At 45.3% G+C, this 16,643-nt stretch overlaps 1 protein-coding gene across 1 annotated transcript in view; it reads right to left on the reverse strand.

Annotated features, from left to right (window-relative positions):
• Positions 1-316: 316 nt before the first annotated feature.
• Positions 317-16,643, reverse strand: part of LOC137532950 (mitogen-activated protein kinase 12-like) — a 74,471-nt gene continuing 58,144 nt past the window's right edge. Inside the window, exons 11-12 of the mRNA XM_068254004.1 lie at positions 4,588-4,761; positions 317-1,476 (exon numbers count right to left, since the gene is read on the reverse strand). Coding sequence (XP_068110105.1) covers positions 1,415-1,476; positions 4,588-4,761 — 236 coding nt within the window. The 3' untranslated portion in view covers positions 317-1,414. The remainder of the gene's footprint in view (positions 1,477-4,587; positions 4,762-16,643) is intronic.

Raw genomic sequence — 16,643 nt, forward strand, 5'->3', positions numbered from 1 at the left:
GGTTTAAGGTGGCTGTACAGTAAAAAACATTTTGCCCAATTAGACATTAGATTAGACAAAAACATTTGATCGGGCGAAAAAGTAGTGTTTTTTTGTTTGTTTTTGACCAGCACCTCAACATCACCCTAAAACATTATTTCTCTTGGTGATCTTCCATTAATATGTTAATATATCAAATACTATTTCAGCTGTAGAGTTCTGTTGGGGTATGTATATGACACTGTGAACAATTTCTGTGGTTTCAAACAAGCAAAACTTGCATTTTTTATTAGTTTTACCATATGCCAGCGGTCTATAAACTGAAATAGAAAACTCATTTATTACATTCAATAAAAAAGTGTTTTGTTTAATAAATGTATAAAGGTTTTGTCACATTTTTAACAACAACAAAAAAGGTTTCTTTTAAAGGCTTATACAGCACAGGAGAAATGTGGCAAAGACTCATAGTTGTAATACATGTCTGTGGAGTCGTGAATCAACAGCAGCTAGCAATTGTAGCTCACAACAAAAACTAATACACATATTCTTATGCCATAGAATGCTAAATAATGTATTCCATTAGTAGCTCAGCAGTTAGTTGATAGCAAGAGAGGGTGACACAGCCCTAAATACCGTATCCATCTTCTGCAACCTGCAGGTCTTGGGCTGCAGAGAAGGTTATGCAAGAATTGGCCTGATGGAGCCTATAGCAGCCCATACACTCAGCCGATTTTCTGGCCGACCGATCGATCGCGGTCGATCGATCGATCGATCGATCGCAAATCGGTTGGCCAATCGACCGATCGACGGCCGATTTCGATCGATTTCGATGGATTTCCATCGAACTAGCAGGGTGGAAAATTTAGGTCGATCTGATGAGATTGCTTATCAGTTTGCATTGGCCTTAATGGAAATCTGATGGCAAAAAAATGCCATCAGATCGAATTTCAACAGATTTCAAACTGAAATCTATTGGAATTCTATCCTGGTAAAAAATGTTCTAAAAACGCATCAGATAGATCATCAGATGCATTTCTTATCTATCTTCTGCCAATCTGACGAGTGTATGGGCACCTTAAAGCTATGCAACTGCTACAACGCCACACTCTGGAAAAGAATTCCAGAAACAAGGCTTTATGCTTTTGTATCATTGCTAGCAGATCTTGTTGCTAATCATTTAAGGGATTTGTAGCAGGAGTCCTCGTTGTCTCTGTGTTAAATGGCAGCACGATGTATGTAAGTAGTTCCTCTCTGCCCATATGAAGTCTATAATGATAGCACATTCCATGGTTGGAAGGAGTCCATCAACTTCTAACTTGACATCTTTCCATGATGAATCGGTTGCTGATAACTGACACTCAAATATCCTGGAGGTCCTTTGAAGTTCTGTGAAGTAGTTTCCGAGGAGACATGCAGGAACAGCATCACAGCACGGTCAGGTAGCCCGCTGGCTGGGGTTCTTGGGGTCAAATGTCATTATTTCCATGTGACTTAAACCTGTGTAAACAGTGATGGACAATGTAATTTAACATAACTGCAGTCATCACATAAATAGAACAGTGCACTTTTTTATAGTATGGCTAAACTGAAGTCCAATAGCCTGATACTGATGATGTTTTCATTAGAGCTACAACTGTTGTAAAACATTTCTAAGCTCTCTATTTTACTGACTGAGGCTGGTTTCACAGTAGGACGTTAAAGTCCCACATTACAGCAGCCAGTAACGCAGCCTAACTCACAGCACTGTAAAATCAATGTGCTGTTCACAGTGCCCACTTTGCGTTATATAGTAACGCAGCACGTTTAAACAAAGTGCTGCATGCTGTACGATATACTGGGCTAAGCAGCGTTAGACTGCTTGCACATGCTCAGTAATGTTGGAGGAGGAGGTCTCCCCTCCTCCTCTGTAGCCAGCCACATGGCTAATTAATATTCACTGCACTGCAGAGACTCCTGGTAGGACTGTAGTGTTGTCTGGATCATGAACGAATCATTCATTTGATCCGGATCTTTTTTGTGAGTCGAATCATCCGGATCATCACAATGAAAGATTCGGTTCACAGTGGATGTCTGTCTGGAAGAAACAGGAACATACAGAATGTACAGTGCAGGGAAAGTCCTGTCCTGCTAGTCATTTCACCCAGTCTGCTTCCCTAGTAAAATGATTCAAATGATTCGGTTCAAAGATCCGGATCTTTTTAATGATCCGATTCAAATGATCCGAATCCTTAAAAAGATCCGGACTTCCTATCACTAACCCGGAGCGGCTGCTTTGAGAGCTGCATAACACAGCTCAATCTGACGTCCAACTTCAACACCACCATACGTTGCGTTAGGGGCACGTTAGCACGTTATGCGACCATAACGTCCCCTAAAATGCAGCGTCTTGGTGTGTAAGTAGCCTCAATGACTACTGCTTGCATAGATTCTGAATGGAGCATGTTAGGGAAATGCCCCACCACCTTTACCTAAGATTTTGTCTTGACTGTGAAGAAATGCTTTCTCCTCCATGGACCAATGCAAGATTGGCTGTGTCTGTTAGGTTTTTTAAGATCAACATTTTAAATCTCTACCGGGTGTACAGTCTTCAGAAGGATATATTGGCATCTGCCTACATTAGTTTATGTGAGAACTAGTGACCTATGCCATTTTAATAACGGGCTAGGTCTGTCAGTAATCCGCCGTCCGTGCGCATGCCGCACATGCCTGCCCTGCACACCCGCCGCGTGCACGCACACGACCGCCCCTTCTGGCCCCGTCCTCCTCCGGCTCTCGGCAGTGTCTCTGCGTCTTGTCCCTGCACATGCGCAGTGATAAAAAGTACTGACACACGGACAGACACTGGGACACTTGCCTATTATTATGTGAGAATGGTTTACTGGTTTTCCTGAAATGGTTTTCCAACTGTCACTTTTACAGTGCTGGTTTGTTACTGAGGTCAGGGATATAGCTGATTACTATGGGCAACAGGCAAAAATACTGTATGCGCAACAGATTAGGTCTGGTTACAGCATACATTTTCTATGTAGCAGAGCTATGTCAGTTTAAAGGCCAACTGTTTTAAAAAATTGTTTTAAAATACATGTGTATACAAACTGTATATACTCACTTATAAGCCTAATTTTTCAGCATAAAATATGTGCTAAAAAGTTACCCCCTCGGCTTATATGCGAGTCAGTGGAGCAAAACAGATGGTGGAGAAGAGTTTTTTAATGGCAGAGGAGGGTAAGGAATGTGCACTAGTGATCCTGCTCTTACCAGCTTGCACCCTGCTGTGTCCGTACCCTCCATCCCCCGCAACATGGTGTGCAGACTACCTGTGTCCCCAGGCTTGTGGTGCGGAGCGTGCAAACAATGTGTCAGTGGTGCAATGCTCAGGGATTCTTCCTGTCTGACAATCACAGTGTCTCATATCTATGACGCCATCTAATGGCTTCTTGAGACACAGCTGTATGATCCTGGGGCACATCTGGCTATGGGTAGGGGGCTGACTTGTATTGGGGGAACATCTGGCTACTGTGGAGGGGGCTATATTGGGGAGGGAGCTTATACGCGACTCCATCATTTTTTCCTGGTTTCTGAGGGAAAAGTGGGTACCTCGGCTTATATATGGGTCGGCTTATATGCTAGTATATACAGTACTTGTAAGGAGGGCTTTTCTTATAGATTTAAATGCTCTATACATTACTATTTTACTAAGCTGCTTTCACCTACAGTAGGTAATAAAAAGTGGACAGATTTTGGACTTGTCCATCTCTTTCTGAGGAGATACTCAAGACTATTTTCGTGACTGTGCTCCTTGAAGGCCCCTTCTACACTTGTATTGCAAGCGTGTGTTGCGTTACCCTGTTTTACCGCAGGCTGCAGGGTAACGCAACAACAAGGCAAGTCAATGTGGCCTAGCACACTTACCACGTTGTGTTGCACCTTAAGTTTCAGGATCGCCACCGCAAAGTCATCGGCACGTTACCGCCAAACTTTTGCAGCAGCAGAAGTAATGTAAGTCAATGGGCGATGCATTCCTTTTAAAAAGGTTGGTGGCGGTATTGCGGCACAGATGTGAGGAACCACAGGAATAAGATGGGGATCCTCGGGAATCCCAGTGACGTTATTCCTGTCTAGCAGGGAATATGTCACTAGGCAGGGGGTCTTTGTTATGCATAAGACCCTGTCGCCGTACTCTGCCACAGGGTCATATGTTTGTGATTTTGTGCTATGTGGCAGGGTGTGGCATTGCACACCTGAAGTGTAAAAACAGCCTTAGATGAAGACCTGCCAAACCCGAGAGGAAGGACTCTTGGTGCTTGGTAGCCATTTTCATAATTAATGAAGCTCTGAATATGCTTAATGGTAGCACAGATGGACTTAATTCTCTATGACCAGACCTTTTGTATGGGATTAGATGGAGTTCTCTGTTTTCCTATTGATAGGTTCTCCAAGCACTGTTTGCACATACCCTTACACTAAAGTAACAGGAAGCTCTCTCTATTACAAATCCGACTGTGGGGATGTTTACATTTTGCCTGCACACTCCACCACTCTCTGCTTTGTGAAGAAGGCATATCCCCGCCTGTAGCTTGTCAAGCCAACAGACCCCTGATACGTTACTTTTCCATTCTGGGATTGCGAGGTCCAGGCTTTCAAAGGAATCATCGTATTTCTCTGCAGGTGGATCTGGGTCAGAGTCCTGAACTTCCTCTAGGTACGGATGTGCTAGACACTGCAACGCAGATAATCTCTTTTCTGGATCCAGTTCCAGCATTTTCTCCAGCAGATCAATCTCTGGTGAGACATTGAAGACATACAGTACATCAGTCACCTGATTGGATTGCATAATAAGTCTAGTCTAGATCATAAAACAGACTCTCATATTTGCCTACACATGACTCACGGAAGCGTAATTTTATATGTTTCATTGTCACGCCAGTTAAGATTATACACATCCCGTTTAGTGTTTATTTTTCACCAGTGTCCTGACTTCCCTACGATGACGGAAGTGGCTGACTTGCAGATTAGCTGATCTCCAGTGTCTGATGCCATCACATCCCCTGTGTGGCCAGAACACCTGTCACAACTGCAGCTTTTGTTTTGCAGTCACTCCTTGTAAACTATGACAACATTCAGGCTGAACAGGAAGTGAAGAAAGTATCGGGCATTAATTAAGAACTGACAATATCTAAACAAAAAATAAAAGGAATGCTGCCAAACCATGGATGAACAAATGCAGTTATACACATCTCCATGTAAATTCAATCCTCAAACTAGCAATCAGGTTTGTTGCCAACTATAAACAATAGATGTACCACAATGAAACTTACCAACTCCTACACCAGGTCGGTCCACACTAATTTTCATGTCAACCATTCACTGTGCTGCATCATAACTCCATACATCTCCCGACCCGATGCATGTCACATGTGCAGACAGCATTGCTACTGTCACAATAGCTAATGATTTTATGTAGTGTTTATAAAGTGCTGATGTGGCTGGATAATGTACTGGTTAAGGGCTCTGCCTCTGACACCGGAGACCAGGGCTCGAATCTTGGCACTTCCTTTTCAGTAAGCCAGCACCTATTCAGTAAGGAGGCCTTGGGCAAGACTCCCTAACACTCCTGCCTGTAAAGCGCACCCTATGGCGTACGTATGTAATTGCCGCCAGGAGACTTGGGCGCAGGTTACAGCTGAAATACAGCTTACCCTGCTCCTGCACAAGTCCCGGCGGTGCTAATTACTATCCCCCCTCCAGGTCGACGTGGATTGTGGGGAATAATGACAGTGTTTTAAAAGTAACTTCAGCTCCGTCATCTGACGGCGCCAAAGTATACTCACTGTGCGCCGCTATAGCCGCAATTCCTATTATGGCCTATGGTGGCGCCAGCTTCGCCCAAATATCCTGCGCTGTATTTGTCGTGTTCGTACCCTATGAGCTGCAGCTCTGGCGCTTTGAGTCCGCCGGGAGAAAAGTATGATATAAATGTTCTGTATCTTGTCTTCGGCAAAACTTCGATGTGGCCATACATGGTTAGATTGCCATAGAATATTGCAAACAGATAAATAGCTCTCTGAACTGATTAGAGAGGGATCGAATCCTCCCCCCCCCCCCCCCCCCTCATTCATGGCTTACAAGTTTTCAATAGATTTCAACTCAGATCTATTGAAAATCTATTAAACTGCAGCATTGCACTGTTCAATACAGTGCAATGCTGTGGGTCATCGGTCTACTGCCGCATACAATTGACCAGGCCTGGATTTACCTCGCAGGAGCCTATAGGCACAGATGTTCTGGCACCCTAGACTTCCATGAACCTACAAACCCTCACCGAACTGCACCACAAGTGTGCTGGCTGTCCCAGCAGTCACTTCTACCTTACTTCCCTTGCTCATCATAGGTAGCTACAGGTGCACTTTAGTATTAGGTAACCAGAGCTATCCTCAGCATTACGTAACTTGAGGTGCTTCCAAGTATTAGGTAGCTAGAGATGCCACCAGATGAAGAGAGATCTTATCAGTGGAATGCCAGGAGCAGACTGAGTAATCTCACTCTCATCAGGACTCTGTATAGAACAGGCAGGAGGGAGGCGCTCTAGGAGTGGAGTGAGCCGTCTTTCCATCACCAGGCGCCTATAGGCACGTGCCTACAGTGCCTTATGATAAATCCGGCCCTGCAATTGACCAAAATGTACTGTCCGATCGTAATTCTCTTTGCATCACAGATAACCGGCAGATTAATTCATCATAAAAATCGATGCATCTATGTCCAGCTTTACACAGTATATATAGGCTTGTCACTAGCTCCTTCAGAGGGGCTCACATCAGTTCCACAGTTTTTGCTGCGTTTAGCACCAGTTTGTTGTCCGTGCACCACCTGTGGATCCACTCAATCTCGCTACAATATACAAACTCCCCGTTTTCTCCAATGAGACCTAGGATGGTGGTATCATCCGCAAACTTGATGACCCTGACAGAGTCAGCGGATGAGGTACAGCTGTTTGTGCACAAAGAGAAAAGAATTGGGGACAGCACACACCCTTGTGGGGCCCACGTGTTGGTAGTTCTGACTCCAGAGAAGCAGCCGCCGATTCTCACTAGTTGTGTCCTGTTGGTGAGGAAGTCCTTGATCCAGGTGCAGAGAGTGAGGTCAACACCGAGTCGTGCCAGGTTGTCATGCAGAATGTTCGGGCAGATGGTGTTTAAAAGTGGAACTGAAGTCCAGGAGCAGGATCCTGGCGTAGGTGTTGGATTTGTCCAGATGAGCCATGATGTGTGCTAGACTGATGTTTATGGCATCCTCCACGGACCAGTTGGCCCTGTACGTGAATTGCAGAGGATCCATTAAGGTGGCTGTGTGTTCCTTCAGGTAGGTGAGAACCAGTCTTTCGAAGGTATTCATGATGATTGGAGTTAGAGCAACAGGTCTGTAGTTATTTAGATCAGTGGCTCTTGGTTTCTTGGGGACTGGGATGACGTCTGATTTTTTGAAACAGCAGGGAACCTTGCCTAGTGTCAGGGATTTGCTGAAGATGGAGGTAAGGAACGGGGATAGCTGGCTTGCACATGTTTTCAGGCAGGTTGGAGATATGCCGTCCGGGCCTGAAGCTTTCCTGGTGTTGAGCTTCCGGAGGTGTCGTAGGACATCGGCCTCCTGGACTATCTTCAGTGCCAGGGGGACATTAGCAGCGTGGGAAGATGAGGTGGGAGGAGACTCCCTTGGTGAAAAAGTGAGTGCTAGGTCCACAGGTTGGGTGGGTTGGTGTTCAAACCTGCAATAGAATTTGTTGAGCACTTCAGCTAGTGCAAAGCTAGGAAGTGTGTGTTGAGGAGGGGGCTTGAAGTTAGTGGCTGCTCTGAGGCCTTTCCAGACATCCCGTGGGTTATTGGACTGAAGGTTCAGACTCAGCTTGTTAGAGTAGTCTCTCTTTGCCGCCTTCAGCTCTCGGTTCAAGGTGTTCCTGGCCACCCTGAATTCCTCTGGGGTTCCGGATTTGTGTGCTTCCTCCTTGATTTTCCAGAGTCTGCGCAGCCTGCCATTGAACCAGGGTTTATCGTTTGAGAAGATTTTGACAGTCTTCGTTGGGATGCATGTCTCCTCACATAAGCTGATATAGGCGGTGGTGTTCTCTGTCCATTCCTCTAGGCAGGGAGCCTCCAGGGCTGACCAGTCCGTGCTGTCGAAGCAGGCATTGAAGTTGCCCCTTAGCCTCCTCTGTCCACTTCTTAACAGTCCTGACAATCGGCTTTGAGGTTTCAAGGTCCCTCCTGTAAGTGGGGATCAGGTGGATTAGGCAATGGTCAGAGTTACCAAGTGCAGCTCGGCGAGTAGCCTTGTACGCATCTTTGAGGACTGTGTAACAGTGGTCCAGGGTATTTTTGTTCCTGGTGGGGCAGGTGATGTGTTGTTTGTACCGAGGCAGGTCCTGGCAAAGGTTTGCTCTATTGGAATCACCTAGGATGATGCAGACGGAGTCCGGGAGGGTTGTCTCCCACAGCGAGATGGTGTCGCTGAGTGTGCATAGAGCATTTCTGACGTCCGCATCCGTTGGGATGTAAACACCTGCGAGGACATAGGAGGAGAACTCCCTGGATGAGTACTGAGGCCTGCAGTTGTTAAGTAGAAGCTCAACATCTGGAGAGCAGCATTTGTGCAGGATGGTCGTGTTGGAGCACCACGCGGCGTTAATGTAAAAAGATTCCACCGCCCTTTCTTTTCCCTGAGAGAAAGTGGTCGCGGCCTGCGCGGAAAAGATTGAAACCTGGTAGGTTTAGGGAGTTGTCCGGGATGTTGTCTTTTAGCCAGGTCTCGGTTAAGCAGAGGACCGGGGAGTTGCCCCATAGCGAAGGTTTTCTGCCAAGTAGCAGAAGCAGCTCATCCAGCTTGTTTGGGAGGTAGCGAACGTTCGCTAGCAGGATGGCTGTTAAGGCTGACCTCAGACCATTTCTTTTGAGTCTTACTTGTGCGCCCGCCCTCCTCCCCCTAGGCCGGTGGCTGCTCCTGCGGACCAATTTTTTCCGAAGTGCAGCTAATTCAGTCAGATCTGACAATAATATCAGAAACACCTGATCTGTTGCATGCTTGTTCGGGGTCTATGACTAAACGTATTAGAGGCAGAGCATCAGCAGGACAGCCAGGAAACTGGTACTTCAGCCAGGTATGGTATTAAAAGGAAATAAATATGGCAGCCTCCATATACTTGTTGCTTCAGTTGTCCTATAAATACTGCATAATATGTCAACATACAAAAAAGACATACAGTGGGTTGCAAAAGTATTCGGCCCCCTTGAAGTTTTCCACATTTTGTCATATTACTGCCACAAACATGAATCAATTTTATTGGAATTCCACATGAAAGACCAACACAAAATGGTGTACACGTGAGAAGTGGAACGAAAATCATCCATGATTCCAAACATTTTTTACAAATCAATAACTGCAAAGTGAGCTGTGCATAATTATTCGGCCCCCCTTTGATCTGAGTGCAGTCAGTTGCTTATAGACATTGTCTGATGAGTGCTAATGACTAAATATAGTGCACCTGTGTGTAATCTAATGTCAGTACAAATACAGCTGCTCTGTGAGGGCCTCAGAGGTTGTCTAAGAGAATATTGGGAACAACAACACCGTGAAGTCCAAAGAACACACAAGACAGGTCTAAGACAGGTCAGGGATCAAGTTATTGAGAAATTTAAAGCAGGCTTAGGCTACAAAAAGATTTCCAAAGCCTTGAACATCCCAAGGAGCACTGTTCAAGCGATCATTCAGAAATGTAAGGAGTATGGCACAACTGTAAACCTACCAAGACAAGGCCATCCACCTAAACTCACAAGCCGAACAAGGAGAGCGCTGATCAGAAATGCAGTCAAGAGGCCCATGGTGACTCTGGACGAGCTGCAGAGATCTACAGCTCAGGTGGGAGACTGTCCATAGGACAACTATTAGTCATGCACTGTACAAAGTTGGCCTTTATGGAAGAGTGGCAAGAAGAAAGGCATTGTTAACAGAAAGCATACAAAGTCCCGTTTGCAGTTTGCCACAAGCCATGTGGGGGACACAGCAACCATGTGGAAGAAGGTGCTCTGGCCAGATGAGACCAGAATGGAACTTTTTGGCCAAAATGCAAAACGCTATGTGTGGCAGAAAACGAACACTACACATCACTCTGAACACACCATCCCCACTGTCAAATATGGTGGTGGCAGCATTATGCTCGGGGGGTGCATCTCTTCAGCAGGGACAGGGAAGCTGGTCAGAGTTGATGGGAAGATGGATGGAGCCAAATACAGGGCAAACTTGGAAGAAAACCTCTTGGAGACTGCAAAAGACTTGAGACTGGGGCGGAGGTTCACCTTCCAGCAGGACAATGACCCTAAACATAAAGCCAGGGCAACAATGGAATGGCTTAAAACAAAACACATCTATCTGTTAGAATGGCCCAGTCAAAGTCCAGATCTAAATCCAATCGAGAATCTGTGGCAAAATCTGAAAACTGCTGTTCACAAACGCTGTCCATCTAATCTGACTGAGCTGGAGCTGTTTTGCAAAGAAGAATGGGCAAGGATTTCAGTCTCTAGATGTGCAAAGCTGGTAGAGACATACCCTAAAAGACTGGCAGCTGTAATTGCAGCAAAAGGTGGTTCTACAAAGTATTGACTCAGGGGGTCGAATAATTACGCACACCCCACTTTGCAGTCATTTATTTGTAAAAAATGTTTGGACTGATTTATGGTTTTCGATCCACTTCTCACATATACACCACTTTGTATTGGTCTTTCACGTGGAATTCCAATAAAATGGATTCATGTTTTTTTTATGTAATTTTTATTTTTAATAAAGTAAATCATATCAATACAACTTTGTCATTTCTCACTAAGGCCTAGTGCACACCAGAGCGGTTCGGCTGCGGTTTGCGATCTGCTTGCGGGTGCGGATCCGCTTGGGTAATGTATTTCAATGGGGTGGTGCACACCAGAGCGGGAGGCGTTTTGCAGAAACGCATACTCCCGGGCTGCTGCAGATTTTGGATTGCGGAGGCGTTTCTGCCTCAATGTTAAGTATAGGAAAAATGCAAACCGCTCTGAAAAACGGCACTTCAGAGCGGTTTGCCAGGCGGTTTTTGTTACAGTAGCTGTTCAGTAACAGCTTTACTGTAACAATACATGAAATCTACTACACCAAAAACGCTACACAAAACCGCAAAACGCTAGCTGAAACGCTGCAGAAAAAGAAGAAAAAGCGTTTCAAAATCTGCTAGCATTTTGCGGATCTGCTAGCGGTTTTTGGTGTGCACCAGGCCATAGTGTGGATACACATCATATTCATAACACTTAAGTATTCTTTAGAGTGTACATAGCATAGATAATTCTCGCTATCTGTACGAGTGAGAATAGAGAAAGACAAAAAGTAAAGAGCATAATAGAAACTAGAACATTTTAGAACCAAACAAAACAGTTCTCAGGTACAGGGCAGTTTCTAGGCTAAAATGCACCCAGGGCGAGGGTGTAAAAATTGCGCCCCCCCCTCCCCGCGGAGCCAGGTATAGGTGCCCGCAGTATAGGTTAGCCAGGTCCAGTTGCACTCAGTATAGGTAGCCAGCTATAGGTCCCCCTGGTATAGGTAGCCACGCATAGGTGCCCCAGTATTGGTTAGCCAGGTAGGTGCCTCCAGTATAGGTAGCCAGTATAGTTGACCCCAGCATAGGTTAGATAGGTAGGTGCCCCCAGTATAGGTTAGATGGGTAGGTGCCCCCAGTATAGGTTAGATGGGTAGGTGCCCCCAGTATAGGTTAGATGGGTAGGTGCCCCAGTATAGGTTAGATGAGTAGGTGCCCCCAGTATAGGTTAGATGAGTAGGTGCCCCCAGTATACGCTAGATAGGTAGAAGCCCCAGGAATAGGTTAGATAGGTATCTGCCCCCAGTGTAGGTTACATAGGTAGGTGCCCCAGTATAAGCTAGGTAGGTAGGTGCCCCCAGTACAGGTTAGATAGGTAGGTGCCCCCAGTAAAGCTTAGATAGGTAGAAGCCCCCAGTACAGGTTAGATAGATAGGTGCCCCCAGTATAGGTTACATAGGTAGGTGCCCACAGTATAAGCTAGATAGGTAGCTGCCCCAGTATAGATTATATAGGTAGGTACTCCCAATATAGGTTAGATAGATAGGTAGGTGTCCCCCACCCCCACATAATGGAGGTCTTGGGTGCTAGTTACAATACCACCCCAGACCCCCCACTCAGTGCCGGTTTGCACTGACAGGCCAACAAACCTCCCTTAGTTAGTAAGCACCCCACCCCTAGTGGCACATGCAAGTCCTCCCAAACCCCCTCAGCCAGAGAGAACCCCTCCCAAGTAATTGTGTCACAGCCACTCAAAAACCCCCCAAATGGCCCATACAGGTCCTCCAGATTTATATGATCTAATTCACTGAAAAACCAGCATGACAGACATAATTTATGAAATGAAATAGAAAATACATGCAGCTCACAATGAAACAAAAGTTTTGTGTGCAATACTAGACAATACACTACACACAGCATTACTTTAGGTAAGATTTCCATCCATTATTGTGTACAGCATTGTTTGTGTGAGACATGCATCCCTGCCTTGGCTGTCAGGGCTCTGCATAATGTCACACACAGTAAGCAGAGAAATTCTGTGCCATCTGCTCCTGGCTGCAGAGGTCATATACCTCCGGAGCAGACGACACAGTCTCACAGGAATTACACTGGAGATCTATACCTGGCTGGCTGGCTGGCTGGCTTGAAAACAAAAATAATGTGGGCATCCTGGACAGAGCAGAACGCAGCTTTTTGTCCTGTTGCTGCTTCTGTCTGGTCTTCTTAACGGAGACAGAGGGGCGGGCTCGGTGGGCTGGCTGCCTTACTCTCATTGGCTGGAGAAAGGCACCAGCTGAAAAATGAGAGTTACTGATTGGAGGGCGGGAGGGAAGGGAGAAAAAAAAAACCTTATGCTTCTCACACAGTGCAGCCGCCGGGGACCTGGCTGCTTATATCTGTTGTGCACACGTGTGCACAGAAAATAGTGTAAACACTGAGCGGCTCCCTAGCATTGTCCTCCATCCTGCGCCCACCTTCCTTCACCTGCTGGCCTGCGCTCAGTGCAGTCGCACGGCCCGCACGGTGGTAGAAACGGCCCTGCTCAGGTACCGCATATAGTGTTGCTACTTTAAACAGCATTGTAGATATGTGTTAAGGACATAGTCCTCTCAGTTGAGAATATCGCTTAGAACCCTTATTAGTCCGTCCCCTCATTCACAATAGAAAGATATCTTTCAGTTGTTTGGAAGAGGATCCATGGCATTCAGACCTTTTTGTATTTATCAAATTTATCTCTGGCCATCAAAATAGATTCTTCTGCTTCTTGAATTCTATGGATTCTAGAGAGCCAGTCTTTAATAGTGGGGATCCTCGTGGTCCTCCAGTATGTTGGAATAAGGCTCTTAGCTGCATTTAGTAAGAATGGGGTGACCGTGGCTTTATATTTTTTTATAGATGTTGGGTAAAGGTGAAACAATAGGTGCCATGGATTATCCTCCAAGTCCCATCCCACCACCTCCTTGACTATTTCCCTTACTGCATCCCAATACGGATGCAACAAGGGGCAATTCCAGAAAATATGCAGAATTGAGCCATGCTCTCCACAGCCCCTCCAGCAGTTGGGACTCTGGCCCTCATATATCTTAGCAAGAAGAGAGGGTGTCCTGTACCATCGCACTAATAGCTTATAGCACCCTTCTTGAATATGTGAGCTTATTGAGGCAGAATGAGCCATAGCCAGAGCTCTACTTGTTTGTGGGTCTGATAATGTGTGCCCCGTATCTCTCTCCCATTTTCCCAGAAAATCTGCCTTAGTATCTCCTTCGAGATCCAAAAGAGCTTGGTATAAGTAGGAAGTTAGATGCGGGGGTTTCGCCTCTTGTATGAAAAGCTTTTCCCAGGGGGTCATGTCTACTATTGCTCTTACCCCTCTGAGAGAGCCTAACCAGTGTGTAAGTTGGTTCAATTTCCAGTGGTCCATGGGGAATGACCCATACTCCTGTCGGAGAGCTGCGATAGGTTTAATTTTATTTCCTGACATTAGGTGTCCTATTGTTAATAGTCTATTGCCTTTCCAGGTACCGAAGGAGTTCCTTTCCAGGCCTGGTTGGAAGTGCGGGAAGCCCTCAACTGGGGTTAGGGGTGAAACTCCTGGTGCCCATTTATCTTTAGATTCAAATCTATCCCATACCCTTAGGGTGTGTTTAGTCCAAGGTGGCGTGGAGGCTGATAGGCCCCTTAACTTAGAGTTAACCCAAATCGCTCCAGCCAGGTCTCTGCCTGCTAGTGATTTTTCCACTTTAACCCATCCTTTCTGCGTCTCATTGTGCTGCCAGTCTAGGATTCTATTCATGGCAAGGGCCTTGTAATATAATTTCAAATCTGGTAAGCCCAGACCCCCTTTTTCCTTGGATCGAATCATGATATTGTATGATAGTCTAGGTCTCTTCCCTTTCCAGACAAATGTAATTAATAGGGATTTAATTTTTGTAAAGAAAAGTTTTGGGAGAGAGATAGGGAGCATTGACATCGGGAAGAGCAGTCTGGGTAGGATGTTCATTTTTATTATGCTGATACGGCCTAGCCAAGTAAATCCTCTTCCATTCCACCTCTCCAAATCTTTACCAATTATGTCCAGTAAAGGTAGGAAGTTTCTTATGTATATCTCATGAAGGTTAGACGGCAGGTCTATGCCCAAGTATCTTATGGCTTGCTCTCTGTAGGTAAAAGGAAAAGTGGTCCTAAGATTATTTAGGTCTGATATATTTAGTCCCACATTTATATATTCCGATTTGGTCATGTTTATTTTAAAATTAGAGATTTCCCCATATTCCCTAAATTCCTGAATGATTTTAGGTAGTGAAATGAGTGGGTCTGTAACATATAGAAGGATGTCATCAGCAAATTCTGATAGTTTACAGTTTTGGGACCCAATATTTACTCCTTGAATAGCTTGGTTGAAGCGTATACTTCTTAGCAGGGGCTCCAGAGTCAGAACGAATAGGAGCGGGGATAGGGGGCAGCCCTGCCTTGTGCCATTGGCCAGTTGAAAGCCTTCTGATAAAACTCCGTTTGCTCTTATTTTAGCTGAGGGATTGCTGTATAGGGTATTGATCCAGGACTTCATACAAGGTCCTAGGCCAATATGTTCAATCACTTCTCGGATCAGGCCCCAGTTCACCCTGTCAAAAGCCTTCTCTGCGTCAGTTGATAATAGGATTAGTGGTACGTGCTTAAGTTGGGCCCAGTGGACAACGTTTAGGGCCTTGGCCGCGTTATCCCTGGCTTCTCTCCCCACAACAAAGCCTGTTTGATCAGGGTGAACTAGGGCCGGCAACCCTTCTTTGATTCGATTGGCTAGTATCTTAGAGAAGAGTTTTATATCTAAATTAATGAGCGATATGGGTCTGTAGCTCTGACACAAGGCAGGATCCCTCCCTTCTTTGGGGATCACCACTATATGTGCTTCCATACTTTGGGTTGGGAACCTTCCTCCCTCCCTTAGACTGTTCAGGGCCTCTGTCAGTGGTTCTAATAGATGTTTAGCATATAATGTATAGTACTTTTTAGTAAAGCCATCCGGGCCTGGTGACTTACCATTAGGGGTGTCTTTTAAGACCCCCTTCAATTCTTGGATCGTAATTGCTTGTTCTAATTCTGTACACCATTCTTCAGACCACTTGGGCATCTGGACTCTCTGTAGATAATCTTTTATTTTTTGTTTGCATGTGTCCACTCTATCTATGGGGTGATCTTTTTGGATGTTATAGAGAGCCTCGTAATACTTTCTGAATAGACCTGCTATCTTCCCCGCCTGAAATTCTATATTCCCCCCTTGATCTTTAAGTTTATGTATATAATTCAGTTCTCTCTTCCTCCTTATGCTATTTGCCAGTAGCCTGCCACATTTATTGCTATGTTCATACATATTGTTAAACCAAATTTTTTGCCTTTGTTTAGTTTTATTGTCTAGTATTTGCATCAGAGCCTTCCTTTCCTCCATTAGGGCCTTCCCAACCTCCACACTAGTACTTGATTTGTGGGCTTGTTCCAGAGAATTGATTCTATTTAGGGTTAGAAGCATCCTCCCCCGTTCCTCTTTTTTCATTCTTGCCCCTTGTGAAATCAATTCGCCCCTGACTACCGCCTTGTGTGCTTCCCAGATAATACATTTAGAAACTTCTGCTGATGAATTTTCTCTAAAATAGTTTACCATGGTTTTTTCCACTTTCTGGGAAGCTTCCAAGTCATCTAATAGGTTTTCATTTAATCTCCAGTGAGTTCCCCTTGTGTCTTTAGTTCCTATCTCAAGATCAATCCATACCGCAGCATGGTCGGATATAGTGATATTCTCTATTCTTGCTTGTTTTACTTTGTATAAATAGTACTGATCCACCCAGATAGAATCAATTCTCGTGTAAACTCTATGGATCTGGGAGTAATAAGAAAAATCTCTATCTAGAGGGTGGAGATATCTCCAGCAATCAATTAGGTGGTTAGTTTTCATCAGTTGGGTAAATTCTTTTACAGTTTTGTGAGGAAGGGTAGAAAGGCCCGTGGAGGAGTCTCTCCCTGGACTGCATAATATATTCATGTCCCCCCCGCATACCAAAATCCC

Source organism: Hyperolius riggenbachi, chromosome 9 (genome assembly GCF_040937935.1).
Source record: "Hyperolius riggenbachi isolate aHypRig1 chromosome 9, aHypRig1.pri, whole genome shotgun sequence".
Taxonomy (NCBI): domain Eukaryota; kingdom Metazoa; phylum Chordata; class Amphibia; order Anura; family Hyperoliidae; genus Hyperolius; species Hyperolius riggenbachi.